The sequence below is a fragment of the Aulonocara stuartgranti genome (genome assembly GCF_965226115.1).
Source record: "Aulonocara stuartgranti genome assembly, chromosome: 20".
NCBI classification, from domain to species: Eukaryota; Metazoa; Chordata; class Actinopteri; order Cichliformes; family Cichlidae; genus Aulonocara; species Aulonocara stuartgranti.
In genome coordinates this window covers 1,628,110-1,644,826 of record NC_138956.1, presented here as the reverse complement: position 1 = coordinate 1,644,826, position 16,717 = coordinate 1,628,110, and the positions used below count along the sequence as shown (strand labels likewise).

Genomic DNA, 16,717 nt, shown 5'->3' with positions numbered 1-16,717 from the left:
TTAGCGCTCATGTTTGGTGTGAGAAGCTCCCTGTTTGAACTGCTACCTATCACAACAAGCTGCCCGTAGAACAACAAACCCACACACACAACTATGCGGTGTTGGTAGAGTGGCCTATAGTTACACTGCCTTTCCCAAGCCACTGCTCCCTTTGAAGCCACCCTATGTGTGTGTATGGGTGTGTGTGTGCGGGTTAAATGGACAGTGGAGCGTGACAGACAGACAGGCTCTCACACTCTGAGGCCCACTTTGGCCTCCAGCTATGCTTAGTTCAGACAGACAGAGAGGGAGAGAGACTGTGACAGACAGAAATTAAATTAGCTGCTTGTGTCCCTAGGCTGTGGATTCCACTGGGAAGGTGAGAAAGAGGGGGAGGACAGATGAGGGGCAAAGGAAAAGGCAGACAAAGGGAGCAAGGGTGAGGGAGAACTGGGAAGAGCTTCTCGGTGATGCGGGCATTGATGTCAGTGCCCCAAAAACTGTCTGATAGTAATGCATCCATCAAAGAGCCAATCAGAAACGGACATAAATGATCAGGTGCATTGTGCAAAGGTTGATGAAGACATCCCCGGACCATGGGGTCATGTGTATATGTGTGTGTGCGTTGACAGAGACTGACAGAGGTCAGGTGGTCACGGCCGTCAACGGCTGTTTCCCCAGGGTACAAGGATATTAGCTTCCACAGACATCACACAGGCTGTGTTATCTGACTACCATTACACACACACACACACGGACACACACAAACACACTAGTCATGCATGAGTATACACACAGCATACACATAACACCACTAAAACATAACACAGTCGGGGCAATCCATCAACATCCATGAGAAAATGCTTCCCCGTCTTTCAGTTCTGCCGTCTTACCTGCTGCTTTGTCCTGCAGGCAGTAATCCGGGGAGCTCTCAAAGTACACCAGGTCATTTTTGGTAGGCTTCCTGAAGTCCTTGTTAGCTACAGTGAGACCTGTCCCATCTTGATTCATCATCACCTCGATAGCCCCGTTGTATTTTCTCCTCAGGTAGTCACCCGTCTTCCTGAAGTCTGACATAGCATTCCAGCATGTCCGTAGCGTACAAGAGCCGCTCACTCCGTGACATTTACACTCCAGCTTCATGAAGCGCTTCACCGCCTAAGTGAAGGAGATTTTGCAAATTCTCAGAATGCAGCACCACTGCAGGATTTTTTATTTTTATTTTCTTTTATGCAAATTATGACATATTTCCTCATTAAATGCACCTCTTACTACACCCAATGTCTTGTGGGTAGTTTTAGCTTTGTTAGCTCAGATTTTGAGTTAATTAGCTTGTTTTTTACTGAATTTCCCAACGTCACTGCCATCAGCAAATTACCATGGGGCTGGATGCCATTTCCAGAAAGAGATGTTCTACTGAATTTTGTAATGAATCCGATTCACATCGGATTAGAATTAAAGACAACACCGTTTTCATCTCTGCCTAGATGGTTTCTACGGTGGCCCTGAGAGGTCAACCACACTGCAATTTAAGAAAAAAACAGCAAAAACACACAAAACACAATGGAAGTGTTTTTGAGAGACATTAATGTGACGAAACAGCTGCAGAAGTGACAAAAACCAAAACATGTGAAGGATCGCACTGAGACAGAATGTTTGGAGTAGTGAGGGAGAAAAAGAAATGCAGGGTAACGTGTGTTTTATTCACTAGACTCTAATAAGACTGTGTGTAAATGTTATACAATTATTGATTTGTTGTTGTGCTCTTCCAGATTATATAAGATGTCAAAATCTTAATCTGGAACACCCCCACCAACCCTAAGTCCCAACAGTCCAAGTGAATGTAAACAGTACTAAAACTCTAAAACTTGCAACTGTTGTGTATTTGTGAGTTGCTAAATAAGCCATACACAGAGCACTGACCAGGCTCTATGCATGAAGGTGCTGCAGCCGTGCTTTTAAGTGGAAAAGAGCAAATATGCTGCATTGCTGGCTGTACATGACTGGTTCTATCCTGCTAATAACCAAAACAAATCCTGTTTTCACTTTTAAGACTTTACCACGGGGCGCTCGTGGCTCAAGAGTTGGGAGTTTGCCTTGTAATCGGAAGGTCGCCGGTTCGAGCCCCGGCTCGTTCAGTCTCGGTCGTTGTGTCCTTGGGCAAGACGCTTCACCTATCGCCTACTGGTGTTGGCCAGAAGGGCCGATGGCGCGATATGGCAGCCTCGCCTCTGTCAGTCTGCTCCAGGGCAGCTGTGGCTACAACTGTAGCTGCCTCCACCAGTGTGTGAATGTGTGTGTGCTTTGGGGTCCCTAGGGGGGACTAGTAAAAGCTCTATACAAATACAGGCCATTTACCATTAGCGCTGTAACGCGCTAACTCGGGAGTGAAGTCACTCCTGAATTCTGACATGCGAGTTCTGAGTTCCCTCTTTGGGTTGTTTTTGTGAGATTTTTTTTCCATTGTGTTTTATTGAACTTTAATATGTTTATTTGTGCTTTTGCAGCATTTTTCTATTTTGCTCCTGTTTTCTTAATCAGCAGTGTTTTTAACCTTTCAGGGCCACCATAGTTTTCACATGTAGATTCAGTAACAATGTAACTGTGAAAGCCACTGATGATTATCCAGTTCGCGAATATAAAACTGAAAGTGTCTGTTTGCTTTTAAATGTTGTTAAATGTACGCTTGAAACATCCACATCAGGGGTTCCTTATGTTCAGTGTGTCTCAATGCATAGCAGTCACACACTTACTGTTCTGCCACAGCGGTTGTTGTGTAGGTTCATGAGTGCCCGAGCATCTCGGACCGTTCTCTCTTTGGCATCTATGAAGGTTTTGGAAAATTTTATCCCGTAGTTGATGTTATCGCTACAGCCACCCCAGTCAAATTCTCCTCTATCGTCTTTATCTCGTCCGCGTTTGTGTGGGTCGCAGTTGCACGTCCTCAGCTCCCCCTGGCTGCAGGCTCGAGTGAGCGCGTAGACTACTCCTGCTGAGGAGATGGCATAGACGAATGCTGCTTCACGGCTGCCTGAGAGTAAAAGCAGAAAAGCCAAATGAGAAACAGAGGTTAGATGGGGGTAGAGGTTAGAATAACATAATCCGTTTCTGAATACGGAAACTGCAGTTACTCATATCATGCCATGCAATAGATTCTCTGAGTTCCAAAGACTTTGCAGCCCACATGTTATCATGCATACACAAATATACATAATGCTATGACAGGGCCTAGGTATGAGGACACTGAAGGTGCAGCTGACAGGGCATATCAGGCTTGAAGTAGAGTATACACCAGCTCTGTTTAAATATTATCATGGAAATAATCCTAGCTGTGGGGCTCTCCTCTGCTCACATAAATTGTTTGAATACAGACACAGTGATACCCCGTTAATCAGCGCCAGGGTGATGTCATGACAGCATTATCTACCATTGCTCTGCTCATCTGTTCTTTTCTGGTCTCTTTCGTTCTTTAGAATATGACTCATCTTTTGTTTGGCCAAAGACACAGAGAGAATTAGATATAGTGTTTGGTCACAGTTGCTTTTTGCAGCACCTCCGGGAATGAACAATCCAAAAAACATGGCAGCAAGAGGCAAGGAGCTTCTTCATTTTTAGACAGTTTATCGACGGGATAAAAACCATTTTTATTTGGTGTCTCTGTGCTCAAAGTTCAAAGCAAACGGGAGAACCTGAAGTGAAACTGAAATGAGGTCGTTAATCTCTATTTTTAAAACTGGCTGCTAGTGAATTTCACAAGCAATAACTTGGCTATTTGGTCTGTCAGTTTGCCCAGGTCAGGATATTTAAACAGAAATTAGCCATGAAAGTCGATAAAGATAAAAGCCCTAATGATTTCACAATCTCGCCCTGAGAAAACAAGTGGCATTTAACAGAAATCCAAAAATCATTAGTTGGATGGACTCAGTGAGCATCATCTTAGAACATTCAGCTCCTGGAAGTATAAACCGTAATTGAGACATTTGCATTTTGATCCAACGCACTCAGGCTAGAAAAGCGCTCAGGTTTATTTCTCATGTTCATGTTTGATTTGCACTTCATATCTTTAGCTGAACCACCGCGTGCGCCCTCCTTTTAAAGATGCTTGCATTTGTCTGATAACCTGGAAGAAGCTAGGATACAGTAATGCTGACTGCATTCATCAGAAGCGCTTTTGCATTTTAAGCTTTTAGCACCTAGCTGCATTAGTGAAGCGAGACCTTCTTCTCAAAATGTGTCAAAGGATTAAGTTTCACGAAATGAAAATACCAGCACTTTAGCTAACTAAGGGTGGGACACTTCACATTCACCCTGCTCCTGAAGAGTTTGTGCGATCCAACCTGCATGCTCTGTATTCACTGGAGTGTCCCATTTCGTCTGTGAGGAGATGGGGGCAGTGGGGGTGGGGCGGGGTTGTATGTGGGAGAGGGCTGGGGAGGGCACTGCTGGTCATCTTTCAAACCTGCGATGTTTGTCTGACAGTGAGAATATCTCTCTAAATATTTACATCTACATTACTGTTTATTCCTCTCCACCCCACACACACATGCAGCCTTTATCTCCATATCTGCTACTTTTTGTTCCATGCATCATCAGCCCCCACACATGCTTGGGATAGCAGTAGCAGGCCACGGAAAGTCAGTGATGTCAGAAACCGAGTTCGCAGATCATTACATGGAGAAACCTTTGGAATGCAAGCATGCTGATCCACACAGGTATGCACACATGGGTATTCACAGACGCGGACTAAAGCTTTCTTGGCTGCTGCCTCAAAGCACACTGTGCGCTGTCTATCTTGCGTGCTGCACAATATCGTTTATTACTTAGTAAATATTGATATCTATGACTAGCTAGTTTATTGTGATGGTGCTTTGTTTTCTCTATTATTATGTTGCTCTTTGTTGTTTGCTGTCTCCTCTGTTTGTTTTTTTTGTTTGTTGTTTTTTTTCTCCATACAGGTGACCCAGGAGTTCTTTTTTTTTTCCCTCTCTTCCCCCCCCTTCTCACCGTCTCTTCTCCCCTTTGGTTTTCTTTCTTTCTCTCCCCCTCTTTCTCTCATTCATTCCCCCTGTCCTATTTATTAAAATAAAAAAAAAAAATGACAAAGGATGAACTGAAGCTCTGCCATCACATAATGTCGCATACTGCTGTTTCTGATGTCATTTAAAAAAAAAAAAAAGAAACCGAGTTCGCGGAGACAAACAACCTGCGCCCCGACACAACAGTGAGCAGCTGCTAATGGAGGATTTCCTTCTATGCAACAAAGTGAAACAAAAAGCATAATCCATGCATATAATTTGAAGGATTAGCATCACAGTGACACTCCTTGTACCTGTACCCATGCTACATTCAGAATGCAACAATAGTCATTTAGTGCTGAGAAAGCATTTGGGAAAGAAAATCATTATGAATAACGTATCATTTAATCTTCAATGCTAAATCACCAGGTGATTGTTCTCACTTGTAAAGGTCTTCAAGAGGATGAATTACACATCCGCTGCCTTAGAAAAATATGTATGGGACTGTGCCTGTGTGTATGCATGACTGTGCAGCAAAGTTGAAATTTCTGGCAGGGGCTGAAAAACCAAATGACGACAATTCCACGTCTTGATGTGTGTGTGTGTTTATTGATGAGGCATAAGCATTACAACAGTCCATTACTGACTGTAAACACGGCGTACTAGCATACGTAAAGTAGGAAAAGCAAGAGAGAACAAAGAGAAGTGAAAGAAAAGGAAGAAAAACTGAACGAGAAAGGTGAAAATGAGGATTCCCATAGTCACAGTCAGAGCTTGGCTTCACCCTCCATTCCCTCTGGCATCACATTTACTTTCCACACACACGCAGACTTACTCCTCAGCAGGACACGTCCAAAGACAGTGTGGTCACGGTCCAGTGTGCTGCAGTTCCATCGATGGTGTCTGAACTGGTGCTGGCACTCTCTGATCCACTCTTTGGTTCCCTCCCCAATTGCCTGCATGATGTCAGGGTGGCGTTGGCAAAGCTGCCGCTGCTTGTTCACCAGGCCGGGGATGTTGTCACAGATTACACGGGCACCGAGTGCGCCGATATACCTACGATAAACAAACAAACACATTTAGAGCTATTTCAAACTGAATCCACCATCCCCTGGCCATGCGTACTCAAAAATCAGCAGGCAAGAGCGATTGATTATATATTGTAACTGATTGCTAAACCCTGGTGCCCTTATGAGAACATGTAGGCACAAGTGGAAAAACGCACCTATAGGTGGTGAGCAGCAGTTCCAGTCCTCTGTAAGTCAGAGTTCACTACACTTAACAGTTTAAGGTTTGCGAGTAGGAGGGGAGTGGAAACCATTTACTCCGCTCTCCAAATAAATAAGCACTTAACCTCTCCCCACAAGACCTGTGTGTGTACGTGTGTTTAAATGTTTCCCAAAGACATAGTTGAAATCATGCTGTCACAAATCAGAGCAGGACGTCTGGGGCCTCCAATAACCCTGTCAAACTAAGAACCCATTTACTCACTTTATTCCTCTCTGTCCTCTGCCTGATTGCTCTCATCTTGCTCACTGTTCCCCTGCATGCCTCTTGCAGTCTCTCTCCCTCGCCATAATAAAACAGACTTTTACAATGTCCTATCAAGATAAATGGTGCATTGAGATTGCCCAGAATAAACTCTAATTGTGATAGGCCTCTCGGTGTGTGTGCGTGAGCGCGAGACCTCTTGCAGCTTCGTAGTCACAAGGCTTTGGCGGTTCAGTGAGGAGAGGCCAGGGAGCCTGTAGCTGTGTGGCCATGTTTTATGAGGCCGGGCAAGAGGATGGAGACTGGAGACTCTACACTCCCCAGAGAGGGATTAGAGGGGAGGGAAAAAAGAACAGAGTGCTCATCAAAGGAAAGTGCCAGAGCAGCAATTCACACTTAATTTTCTCTCTTCGCTCTCGCCCTCTTTCTGAGAGTAAGGAGGACTTGTGGATTTTATAGGATAGTAAATCATTATCCACAGGTCTAAAACAACTTGCTGCACTGTGGGTCACCAGAGGAAGACGACTGGGAGACATGGTGACACCGAGCTGGGCTCTGATTTTAAATGACACAGACAGAACTTGTAACTAATGCAAAAGAAAAAGAAAACAGACCAAGTAAATATGAAATTACTTTTCTTTTCTGTTACATATAAGGAACCCAAGTTAAACTTCTGATAGAGGCACGCACAAAGGATGAATGTCAGCAACACACACTCACATCTCTGTTTTATCGTCCCCTCCCAATTAATACAGCAAAGTCTTCATTTCGGATGAACATATACAGCAATTTTATTAAATCGAACATATTATTTTGCTCATTTCTGAAGTGGCTACAACAGCCCGTAACATTTTTGCTCCCACCCTAAGGTGGTACAGCTCCTGATCTGTCCATGTCACCACTCAGCAGCCATCCACCAAAAACAAACAAACAAATAAATCTATGAATAAATATAAGGAACAGTTAGAGGAAGCAGTATATCTCCTACACACTGAATCCCACCCAAAGTCAGTAATGCCAAGTCAAAGCCTCTACCCATAACTGCTTTCAATCTACACAAACTATTAGGCATTCCATCATCGCTACGCCTGCCCACACACAGACACTTCTCCTGTAAACACACTCACAGGCATGGACATTTTCACTTATGTTAGTGCGCAGGCACTGAGATATTTTTTAACCCGTTCGCCTACGCTCCGCGCGGCTGGTTTGGGTGGTGTTTTAGTGAAGTCATGTGTGTTTGTGAGTGGTACCTGGTGAATTAATGACTGCTGTGCCTCGTCCAATGCGGGCTCCAGCTGAGCCGAACACGCGCTCAGCCAACAGCGCCGACATAAATTACGTTTATCGCTCTATTATTATTCCAGCACACCGACACGAAGAAAAGGCATTTTAGAAGTTTGAATCTTACTCATGAACTCATACGATTTTCTTTTTCTTACTTTAACGTCCTGTCGTGCTCTTTGCTCATTTTCGAGTCAGTTGGAATTAAATTGGACGATGACAGAAAAGCGCATTAAGAGTTTTTCTTTACACTCACTACCTCGTAAAATCAGTCGTGAGCGCAATCTGTGGTGGCAGATATGCGACTATTACAACCCAGCACATTTAGATTCTGCATAAAATTTTCTAAACAAAAAAAGAAAAGAAAGGGAAAAAGAGAGTATTAAAATGTTGCCATCAGTTCCGATGAGAGAAGCACTGTCAGCTGTGCAGTGCGTCCGCGATAATAAATTAACTGATCCAAACCCTCATAACCGCCTTTTCTGTTCGCTGCTGGAAAATTAGCTGGAATGAAGGTTTTTGGGGGTTTTTGTTTCTTTTTTGCTTTCGGAAAAAAAGCGATTAAAATAATCTTCATAAGTTACAGTTGATCTCGCTTTGGATCCCTGAACAGTTTTCTAGGGAAAGAAAATAGAGCTGAGTTAAAGCTTCAGTTTCGTTAGAATAATCCGTTATATTTTGTGGGCATTTGTATTATTTAAAATCGTTATGCTGAATTATCATTAGCGTAATAATGATGATGATGTAGTAAATAAATCAGTGTAGCAGGTAGGCCAGTATGTGTGATGGATGCAGACTCACCACCATGAGGAGTCCACCCGAGGCGTCACAAGCAGCAGCAACAACAGACACGCGCAATAAATCCTCGAACTGGCACCGGCGTTCTGGCATGAAGAAGATCGGGGTGAGAGTCTAGCTCCCGCCGGCGAACCACAGCGCTGAATCTGAGCTGCACGGAGACTGGGAATCCTGTTTAACCCCAACATGACTTTTCCTCACTTTTTTTTTTTTTTAGCCCAAATGTACCAAAAAAGACCACAAAAAAAATCAAATCTCAGAAGAAACTCCAAACTTCACTTGATATTGTGAGGTGTGAGAGTAGCCGTGCAGCAGGGAGGCCTCATTATCCAATGTTTGGCTTCATGGAGCGCGGCTGTCAGCAAAGAGAGGAGCGCGTTGTCGGTGCCATGTGCGCACCAGACTCTCCACTGAGAGCTTCTGGATGCCAACTGGAGGTTTACCTGGAGAGGCGAGCAACAAGTGTCGGTAGTTAGTTCCCGCACAAACACTTATCCTTGTTTTCGTTTCGTTTGTTTGTTTTGTTTTTAACTTGGTTCAGGGGCAAAAGTAGGGTCCGAATCAGCGCTGGAGCCAAGTGTTTTCAGACGAGAGACTGCGGTTCTGTCGGCTGTGTGCTGGGTCGGATGCTAGCACCGGATCTCTCCTTTATTAGTGCACGGTGGACAGTGTCCGAGCTGAGAGAGAGGGGGGAGAGAGAGAAAGAGAGAGAGACATGAGGGAGGGTTCGCGCTGATAGCTCCTCTCGCTCATTGGGCAGAAGAAGGGGTTACAGAGTTTGACGAGGAAAGAGATATTAAAAAGGATGGAGAAAGGTGCGCGCGTGTGTGTGCGTACGTGTTGGGTGGAGGGGTGGTGATGATGCTGAGGTGGAGAGGGTCCTATTGTGCGCCGTTGATCCGTAACCACAGACAGAAATGATTATAACTAATGATTTGTTTTACAACCCTGTAAAATCAGATAATTCAATCCTAAAAATATTTTACTTTTTATTAAAGGAGTTTTCGATTTTAAAGACTATTTTTTTAAATGTTTTTCTATATATCTTTAAAAAAAACACACATATTGTGTGCCAGTCATTAATAATTTTAGTGACCCAGTATCGTGCTGTTTCTTCTGTATCCTGTTGCTTATTATGCTGTTCCTGCCCTTTTCAAAAACTTCATTTTGAAAGATCGATCATAAAAGAGACTAAAATAAACCTCCAGCCCAGAAAAACGTTTATCAGATATTGTTATAAATTACAATGATTTGTAGGCTGATAAATAAATAAAGTAGTTCAGTGAGAGAAGTCATTATACATATTATTATATTACGCCTAAATATTTATGAAATCTGCTCCACTTAAAGCCGAGCAGAAGGAGAAAAACAGGGAATGTGCGATTAGAAGAACAGAGCCAAATCGTCCAGTGGAACAGCACTACGGCTTAAATACGAACCACATGTGTAAGTCAGAGAGTGCTGAGGCAGCGCTGGATACACACACACACACACACACACACACACACACACACACACACACACACACACTGTGTCTGGAGTTTACCACTCTCACCTTCATCCCCATGTTTGTTTGTGCGTTCGTGTTGTCTTCAGGTTTTGGCCGTTGTCCTGTCATCCTCTCAAATCACTCCTGACAGATAAAAAGACCTCGGAAGCATCCAGAGATCTTTCACAAGCTCAAGAACCACTTCTTGACTTTTTGACATGCACAAATTCAGTTTTCATCAGCCGGAGCTGAACATTTGTAGGCCTCTGACGTTGGAAAATAGGAATACCGCAGTTGCTTCAGCTGACCCCATTAATTCTAGCAAACGCGTAAACAAATCGGGAAAAATCCCTGTCGGAATTGAAACTATTAGAATTAGCAATAGCTGCTGCAAAGTGTTACTTCTTCAAAAGCTTGAGAAAACAGTTCCCCGTGTTTATGCCAAAGCTGGTGTTAAAGCTAAGCTACTTTTGTAGACATTTGTATTTCTGCTTAGAGCTGGCCAGACAGGCAGCTACTGTCTTTGTTTTCAGAGAGAAGCACATGCACGACCAGACAGGGCAGAGTGGGTACAGGTTTGCGAGAGGCCGCGAGGTGAGGCAAAGAAGCTAAGCTCTGGAGAATATTTGTGCACTGCAGTTTAGCTCACAATTTTCTGCAAAATCAAAAGGTATTAGGGAAGCACAAACACGGCTGAGTTATGCTTTCCCTCCTGGGGCTGGAGCTGGAACAGACTTTCTCCCTCTCTTTCCCTCTCCCAGCCTGTGAACTTGACCCCAGCTTTCTCTTCATAAACAATAACAGAGTCAAGTGCCTCCTTGTCAGTTGGAAGAAAAGTTTGCCCTGATGTACGGGGTCCAATCTGGCAACCATCTCCTCAGAAGAGAAGTACTGAAGGGGGGTTGCTTTGTTTAAACGCTGAGGTGAAAGGGGGATAAAGGTGAGATTTACAGAGGCTGAAGGTTAGGACTAATCTAGTTAAATTATATTTCGATAAATTGTAATTGCTTGGGATTAATTTCTGATGGAAAAGTTGCTGCTGGAAAAAGGACTGGCTCGAATGGGAGACCTAGAGGCATGCAGTGAAGCTGGAAGAGGTATGTTGTTGGATGCCACCAGCCAGGCAGCCCAGGGATGAGCTCAGTGTGTATTCCCATCCCCTGGCAGGCTGCAGGAGGGAGAACAGCCTGTCGTCAGGCTTGGCAGATTCCCATTCTGATGGGACAGGTGGAAGAGAGACAAAGACGTACGGAAAAGCTGAGACATCTTCCAGACTGATACCAAGAACTCCATTCGAAACAGTGAAGTGACTCATTTGCTACAAGTCCAATTTTTTAATCATCTTGTCTAGATAAGTTTTTTGATTAGACATCTTTGTTGTCTGCGCGTTACACACGTGTTACAGTATTTGGAATGAATCCGTTTTGTGGTTTTCAGGGTTTGGTTGGGTTTAGGCACAAAAGCAGCCTAATCAAGTGTTGTTAAAGAGCATAGTTTGAATTTGATTTTGAAGACATCTGATTTGGGTTAAAATGACGTCTTCACTAAGGTTTGGAGGCCGTTATCTTCATGGCTACAGTAATAAATACTTGGATAAAGTTAGGGATTAACCATCGTCATGTTGACTGTTAAATTGAAATGAGGAACAAGCAGCAGTCTTCTCTGTTTGTTGATCCATTCACGCACGCCAGCCTCTTCTCCACACAAGAACGTCACCTCACTTCCTCCTTTGCTCCCAGTAAAATTTGTACAGACGCATAACGGCACTCGCTGATGCGTTTAAAGACAATTTCCTTGTTTGCCTTCTCATAAAGCACTTTGAATACGTTATAACCTGGTTTCCCATCCAGAGAGCATCGTCCATGCTTCACGGAAAAGAGTTAGAAAAGAATATCCATGACCTTTGGGGATCTCAACATGTACTTCTGTTGTTTCATTTATTACAGACAATTGAACTGTGAACTACACAGTGATCCTCTTTCCTCTTCTAGCATAGCTTTTGAACAATCACCATCTCACGCAACTTGCTATTGGATCCTGTCAACGGGACATCGTAGCCTCTCCATTGGCTGAGTTGTCGCTCTATAGGCTGAGTTTTATTCAAATGGACCATATTGTTCAGCTCAGAGTGCATGAAGCTTCTGTTTATAATCATAATACTGATCATTTTAGATTATTTTACTGGAACTTGTCTTAATTTCTTGTAAAGTAAAGTAATGTAAAGTAGGCATGGTGATAAGATGAACTAGCCTAGTTACCTGAGTAAACAACAATCATCCTGAAATCCTTTAGCATTATGTATAGATCTAATGAAAGGTCAGAATACTACCCACACTCTAAAAATATACAGTCCTAAAGGGACGGACAAATCACAAAGTGTGTGTGCACGTTGGCACACATGCATGCAAGCCACCCGGAGAACTAGATCTGAGTCTTGTAAATTTAGATCTGTGGACAAAGATGAAGTACCTTGAACAAACACAGCTTCACTGGAACTCCAGAAGCTTCTGAAATGTCTGGCCAGCGCTCAAAGAAGGTGTCAGAACTTATTTTGAACCACTTCACCCCTTGGTGCAAACTGTGCAATATTAGACATGTCCATTGAGAGAAAAATTGTGTTGGCACGGGTGTAAAAACTTTGCATGCACGCACATATCCGTAACTGCTACTCTGTGCACCCTCGTGTTACATCATGGTTGGCCCCTAAGCTCTGCATACTTGTATACTTGTGAGCTTTTCCTTCTTTATCCTCAGGACAGCCTGTCATTAATAGATTTTATAGCTGCCATGAACACTCGTAAGTGTCCATAGATGTGCTTGTGATAACTCTATAATAGAACGTTTGCTGGGTCGCTGGAGGATGCCGTCATGCTAAACAGGTCCGAAGCATGCACTCACATAAACATGTACAGAAAAGAGAGCAGGTGACACAGATGACATCAAAGAGATGCCCAGGTCTGCATGGCCTCTTTGATGTTTAATACATCTCAGGCCCTTCTTTGGAAAAACCAGGTATGCCCCGGGCAATGCAAAGACTGATACGCACAGAAAAACACACAGCGATCAACTTGCTGCCTAGATACCGCGTTTCTATTCGCAACGTTTACTTTTTAAAGAGTCAGATGTTTGAAAATGATCTCATTTGAAATTTACCTTAATAAATGTTGGCCAGCTTTACAGCACACACAGAGTCCTTGTTCCATCTGAGTGACTCTGACTTTGTGCTGAGTAGTTTCCTGTTTTAGTGAGAAACCGTCTGCGTGACGTACGCTGCAGGTCATAGGCAGCTGGTCACATGGTGGCTGGCTGAGGTAGCACAATGAAGAGTGAATCAGTGAATTGAACACTTGTGCAGTGGATATTGTTACTGAACGAAGAATGTAGCAGTTTGTGATTTTCATTTATTATTTTGAAGTTTAAGAAACCTGCCATTCTGGGTCCAAAAAAAGGAAAACCCAGGTACGTTGTAATAAGGCTTTTGCATAGTTGTGTACGGGTAGATGATTGTAGGGATATGCAGATGACAGCTAAATTATCAGTTTTTCATAAGCATTTCATATAAGCTTGATTAATTAATAAAACATGGTTTCTGCAATAACACTTTCTGAATATTCCCTTTTTTCTAATACATCTATTAGTGGAATCATGACAACTGATATTGATGATAACTATTACTTCACCCTAAACTATCAGTAAAGCATTCATGATAATATAGTTTTAAAAACCTGCTTGCTTTCATGTCTGTTCCCCTGTTCGTGTCCATCCTCTCATTATGCTGTGTATTTAAGTTTTCCTCTGTTGTCATCTCGTCGTCATTGCCTCCTCGATTGTGCCCTGTTTGCTCTGTTATGTCATCAGTTCTAGTTTTCAGTTTAGGTGGCTTTTCTTGTCATTTTTTATTTTATTTCCTGAGCTATAAAGCTCAAGTTCTGTTAAGCCTCTCTGTCAAGTCCTTTTGGGACTACACCGTCTCAAGACAGTATTCAGCAGCAACAGGTGGATATACGGTGGCCCAGAGAGGCCAAACAGACTGCAACTTAAGGAAACACCAGGAATAAGAAAAACGCTGCAAAAGCACACAAAACACAACGGAAATAGGGAAAAACAGATTTCCAAAAGCACAAGGGAAGTGTTTCTGGTGTTTCCGTTGTCGTTTCTCCTATTTCCATTGTGTTTTGTGTGCAGCGTTTTTCTTATTGCACTGCCTTTGATATAACCAATGTTGGGAAATTTTGCATGATTTGTCTGAATGGGTGATTGTAGATTGAAGTGTATATCACTCCTAGCTCTGGCTAAGACTGAAAGAAAGAGCCATTCACTGGTTAATAGGTGTCTAAGATGACTATTTCTCTCATACTTTGGTATAAAGTGAAAATACAGATTAAATGAGAGCTGTATTAGACCTACAGCAAATTCACAAGTTGAAAAGAATCATGACTGAAAGTGACATTTAATATCATTCTGCCATTTAATTTAAGAACTTCATGAAATAACGATACTCTGCCTTTACAAACACTGGGGAAAGATTTGTTCTAAAGAGCTGGATTTGAGCGTGGTAGTGGAATACCACGTAATACAAGTCTAGAAATTCCATGATCAGCTGTAAGTGGTCTTATTGGAGAATAGAAACAGTTATTAACCACAGCAGCTCAGCTGCAGAGCAGACTGTATACATTTCCAAACCTCCTGTGGCATCAACATCAGCACAAAAACTGTGCACAGGGAGCTTCATGGCATGAGTTTCATTACTCGTCTCTGTCATATTTAAAGCTGTTGCTTCGTCTGAGAAAAGGGGGAAAAACCTGAATGGAGGTTTAATAATCATGTGCATATTTCTGCCTTGATTACTGTATATAACAAGTAACTCTGATCTGGATTAGGTTCACTAAGCCTCCCTGGTGTTTTAGTCTCATAAGTCTTACCTTAAAAACTCCTTCTACACGTAGAAAGCTATAAGCTGAGGGGAGTTGGTGTGTGCTACATCAGTTGTGCTTTTCGAGGTCATTCCAGCAGATTCCATGATGAATTAAGAGCCGTTCATTCTGCTCAGACCAGTTTAAAAAAATGGATCCTAGAGAGTTTAATCCCCCAACTCACACCACAGTACATACAGGAATCAATGTTCTTAATAGAGCATGAATGTGTACATAATCCATGCATGTAATATGTAGTATTTCAAAATATTTGAATATGTACATGCAAGCTAGCATTTTCCTCTTCTCCTTTCAATTGTTCTTGACGGTGAGGTATTTTTATACTCATGTTGAAAAAAGTCACAATATGAATGTTCTGGACATTTGTTTCTTTAAAATTGATAATTAAACAGAATAAAACACATGAATGTGTTCCCTTCTCTGGATTTAACTCCTTAATGAGCTCTTTGTGACCTGTGATGGAGTCTCTGTGAATTTTCTGTGATCCATCAAAATGTGTGATTGGTTTTCATTTTTGTGTTGAAGGTTGTACAGGTTGCCTGGTATTTTAGGTTGAATTCTTGAGTGGAGGCCATCATGGCCCTTTGGCACACGGATATGTGGCGAGGGCTCTGAGTTGTAGGAGAGGTCCCTCCACGCCCTGAGTGATGAGAGCAGGGTTTAACCGGCTGCAGGTGTGCTCAAGACAGGCGGGTTGGGCCTTTGAAGTGGAAGCCAACTGGGACCCCAGCCCATCTCTGACCAGCAGCCAGAACAGACACATTCGCTTTCAATTAACACTCTCCCTTCTTTCCCAATCCCTGCTTTTTATGCTTTGTGCACATTTTTTTGTGCTAATATATGTTCAATAAAAAAGAGCATGAAAGTTGTGGTGGGGTCGTGTTCATGATTCAAGTAAATACTTATTCCTACTGAGCTGGCGAAGGCAGTAATCTGCCTATGTGCATTCAGCTCTTGCTTCACCTCGTGAAGCTCAGGGCCAGGTTGGATGTCCAGAGGACTGCGAGTTCTCTGACACCCTGAACCCTCAGTCATCTTTATACAATGAAATCATGTTTCTCTGGTCACACTCACACCCTGTCTTCTAAATGAAATGCATCCCATATTTAGTGCTTCTACAAAACGGAAAAAGCTATACTAACCCTGCTACTTAAGAAGAAGAGTATAGCAAATGCTGTTGTGGCTTATAAGCTGTTTTCACGAAGCATACATGCTTACATGCCCCTCTCATTACAAAGAGTGAAAAGTGAAATAAATGGCTGTTTCGATGGTAAGTTCCCTATAGGCAGCTACATCTGGCTCCTGTTAGTCACAAGCGTATAAAAAAAATGCGGTTAAGTCCCAGGCATTCTGTATTACAGACACACACACTGGGAGGTAAGAGTCCAGCATGGTGGTCACCCCCAGTACTCCCAGTCTATGCAAACCCAGCAGACAACAAGGGGCTCAGACAGAGACTAGTATTGCTGCATAAACAGTAACAATAACCCATATACAGTCTGTGTATGAAATATTAAACCCCCATATATTTGTACCTGCCGGCTTCTGCTGATATGTCTGCATGAGAGTCGGTGTCAATAATTGAAAAACGCAGCTCTGTCTGTAGAAGCAATAATGGACAAAACCACAGCAAAAGACTTAGAATGCAAAAGTGACTTTGTGGGAAGACACAGTCGCGCTCTACGCTGTGTTTGTTTGGGAGAGGGTTTGTGTGTGTGTTCCCAAAG

The 16,717-nt window shown here is 42.9% G+C and overlaps 2 protein-coding genes across 7 annotated transcripts in view; one reads left to right on the top strand and one right to left on the bottom strand.

Moving 5' to 3' along the window:
* Positions 1 to 16,717, top strand: part of fkbpl (FKBP prolyl isomerase like) — a 50,558-nt gene that overhangs the window by 16,877 nt on the left and 16,964 nt on the right. The gene's annotated exons all lie outside the window — the stretch shown is intronic.
* Positions 1 to 16,717, bottom strand: part of LOC309697573 (protein Wnt-2b) — a 30,150-nt gene that overhangs the window by 2,690 nt on the left and 10,743 nt on the right. For 2 of the 6 annotated variants that reach the window (XM_082519575.1, XM_082519576.1), the window contains 3 exons: positions 5,830 to 6,050; positions 2,733 to 3,010; positions 873 to 1,137 (listed from right to left, as the gene is read on the bottom strand). In XM_082519575.1, the coding sequence (XP_082375701.1) occupies positions 873 to 1,137; positions 2,733 to 3,010; positions 5,830 to 6,050 (764 nt within the window). Of the gene's footprint in view, positions 1 to 872; positions 1,138 to 2,732; positions 3,011 to 5,829; positions 6,051 to 7,738; positions 8,384 to 8,570; positions 9,245 to 13,209; positions 13,243 to 16,717 lie in introns of those variants that run through there. The other 4 variants (XM_082519573.1, XM_082519572.1, XM_082519574.1 and 1 more) reach the window with 4 other exon arrangements.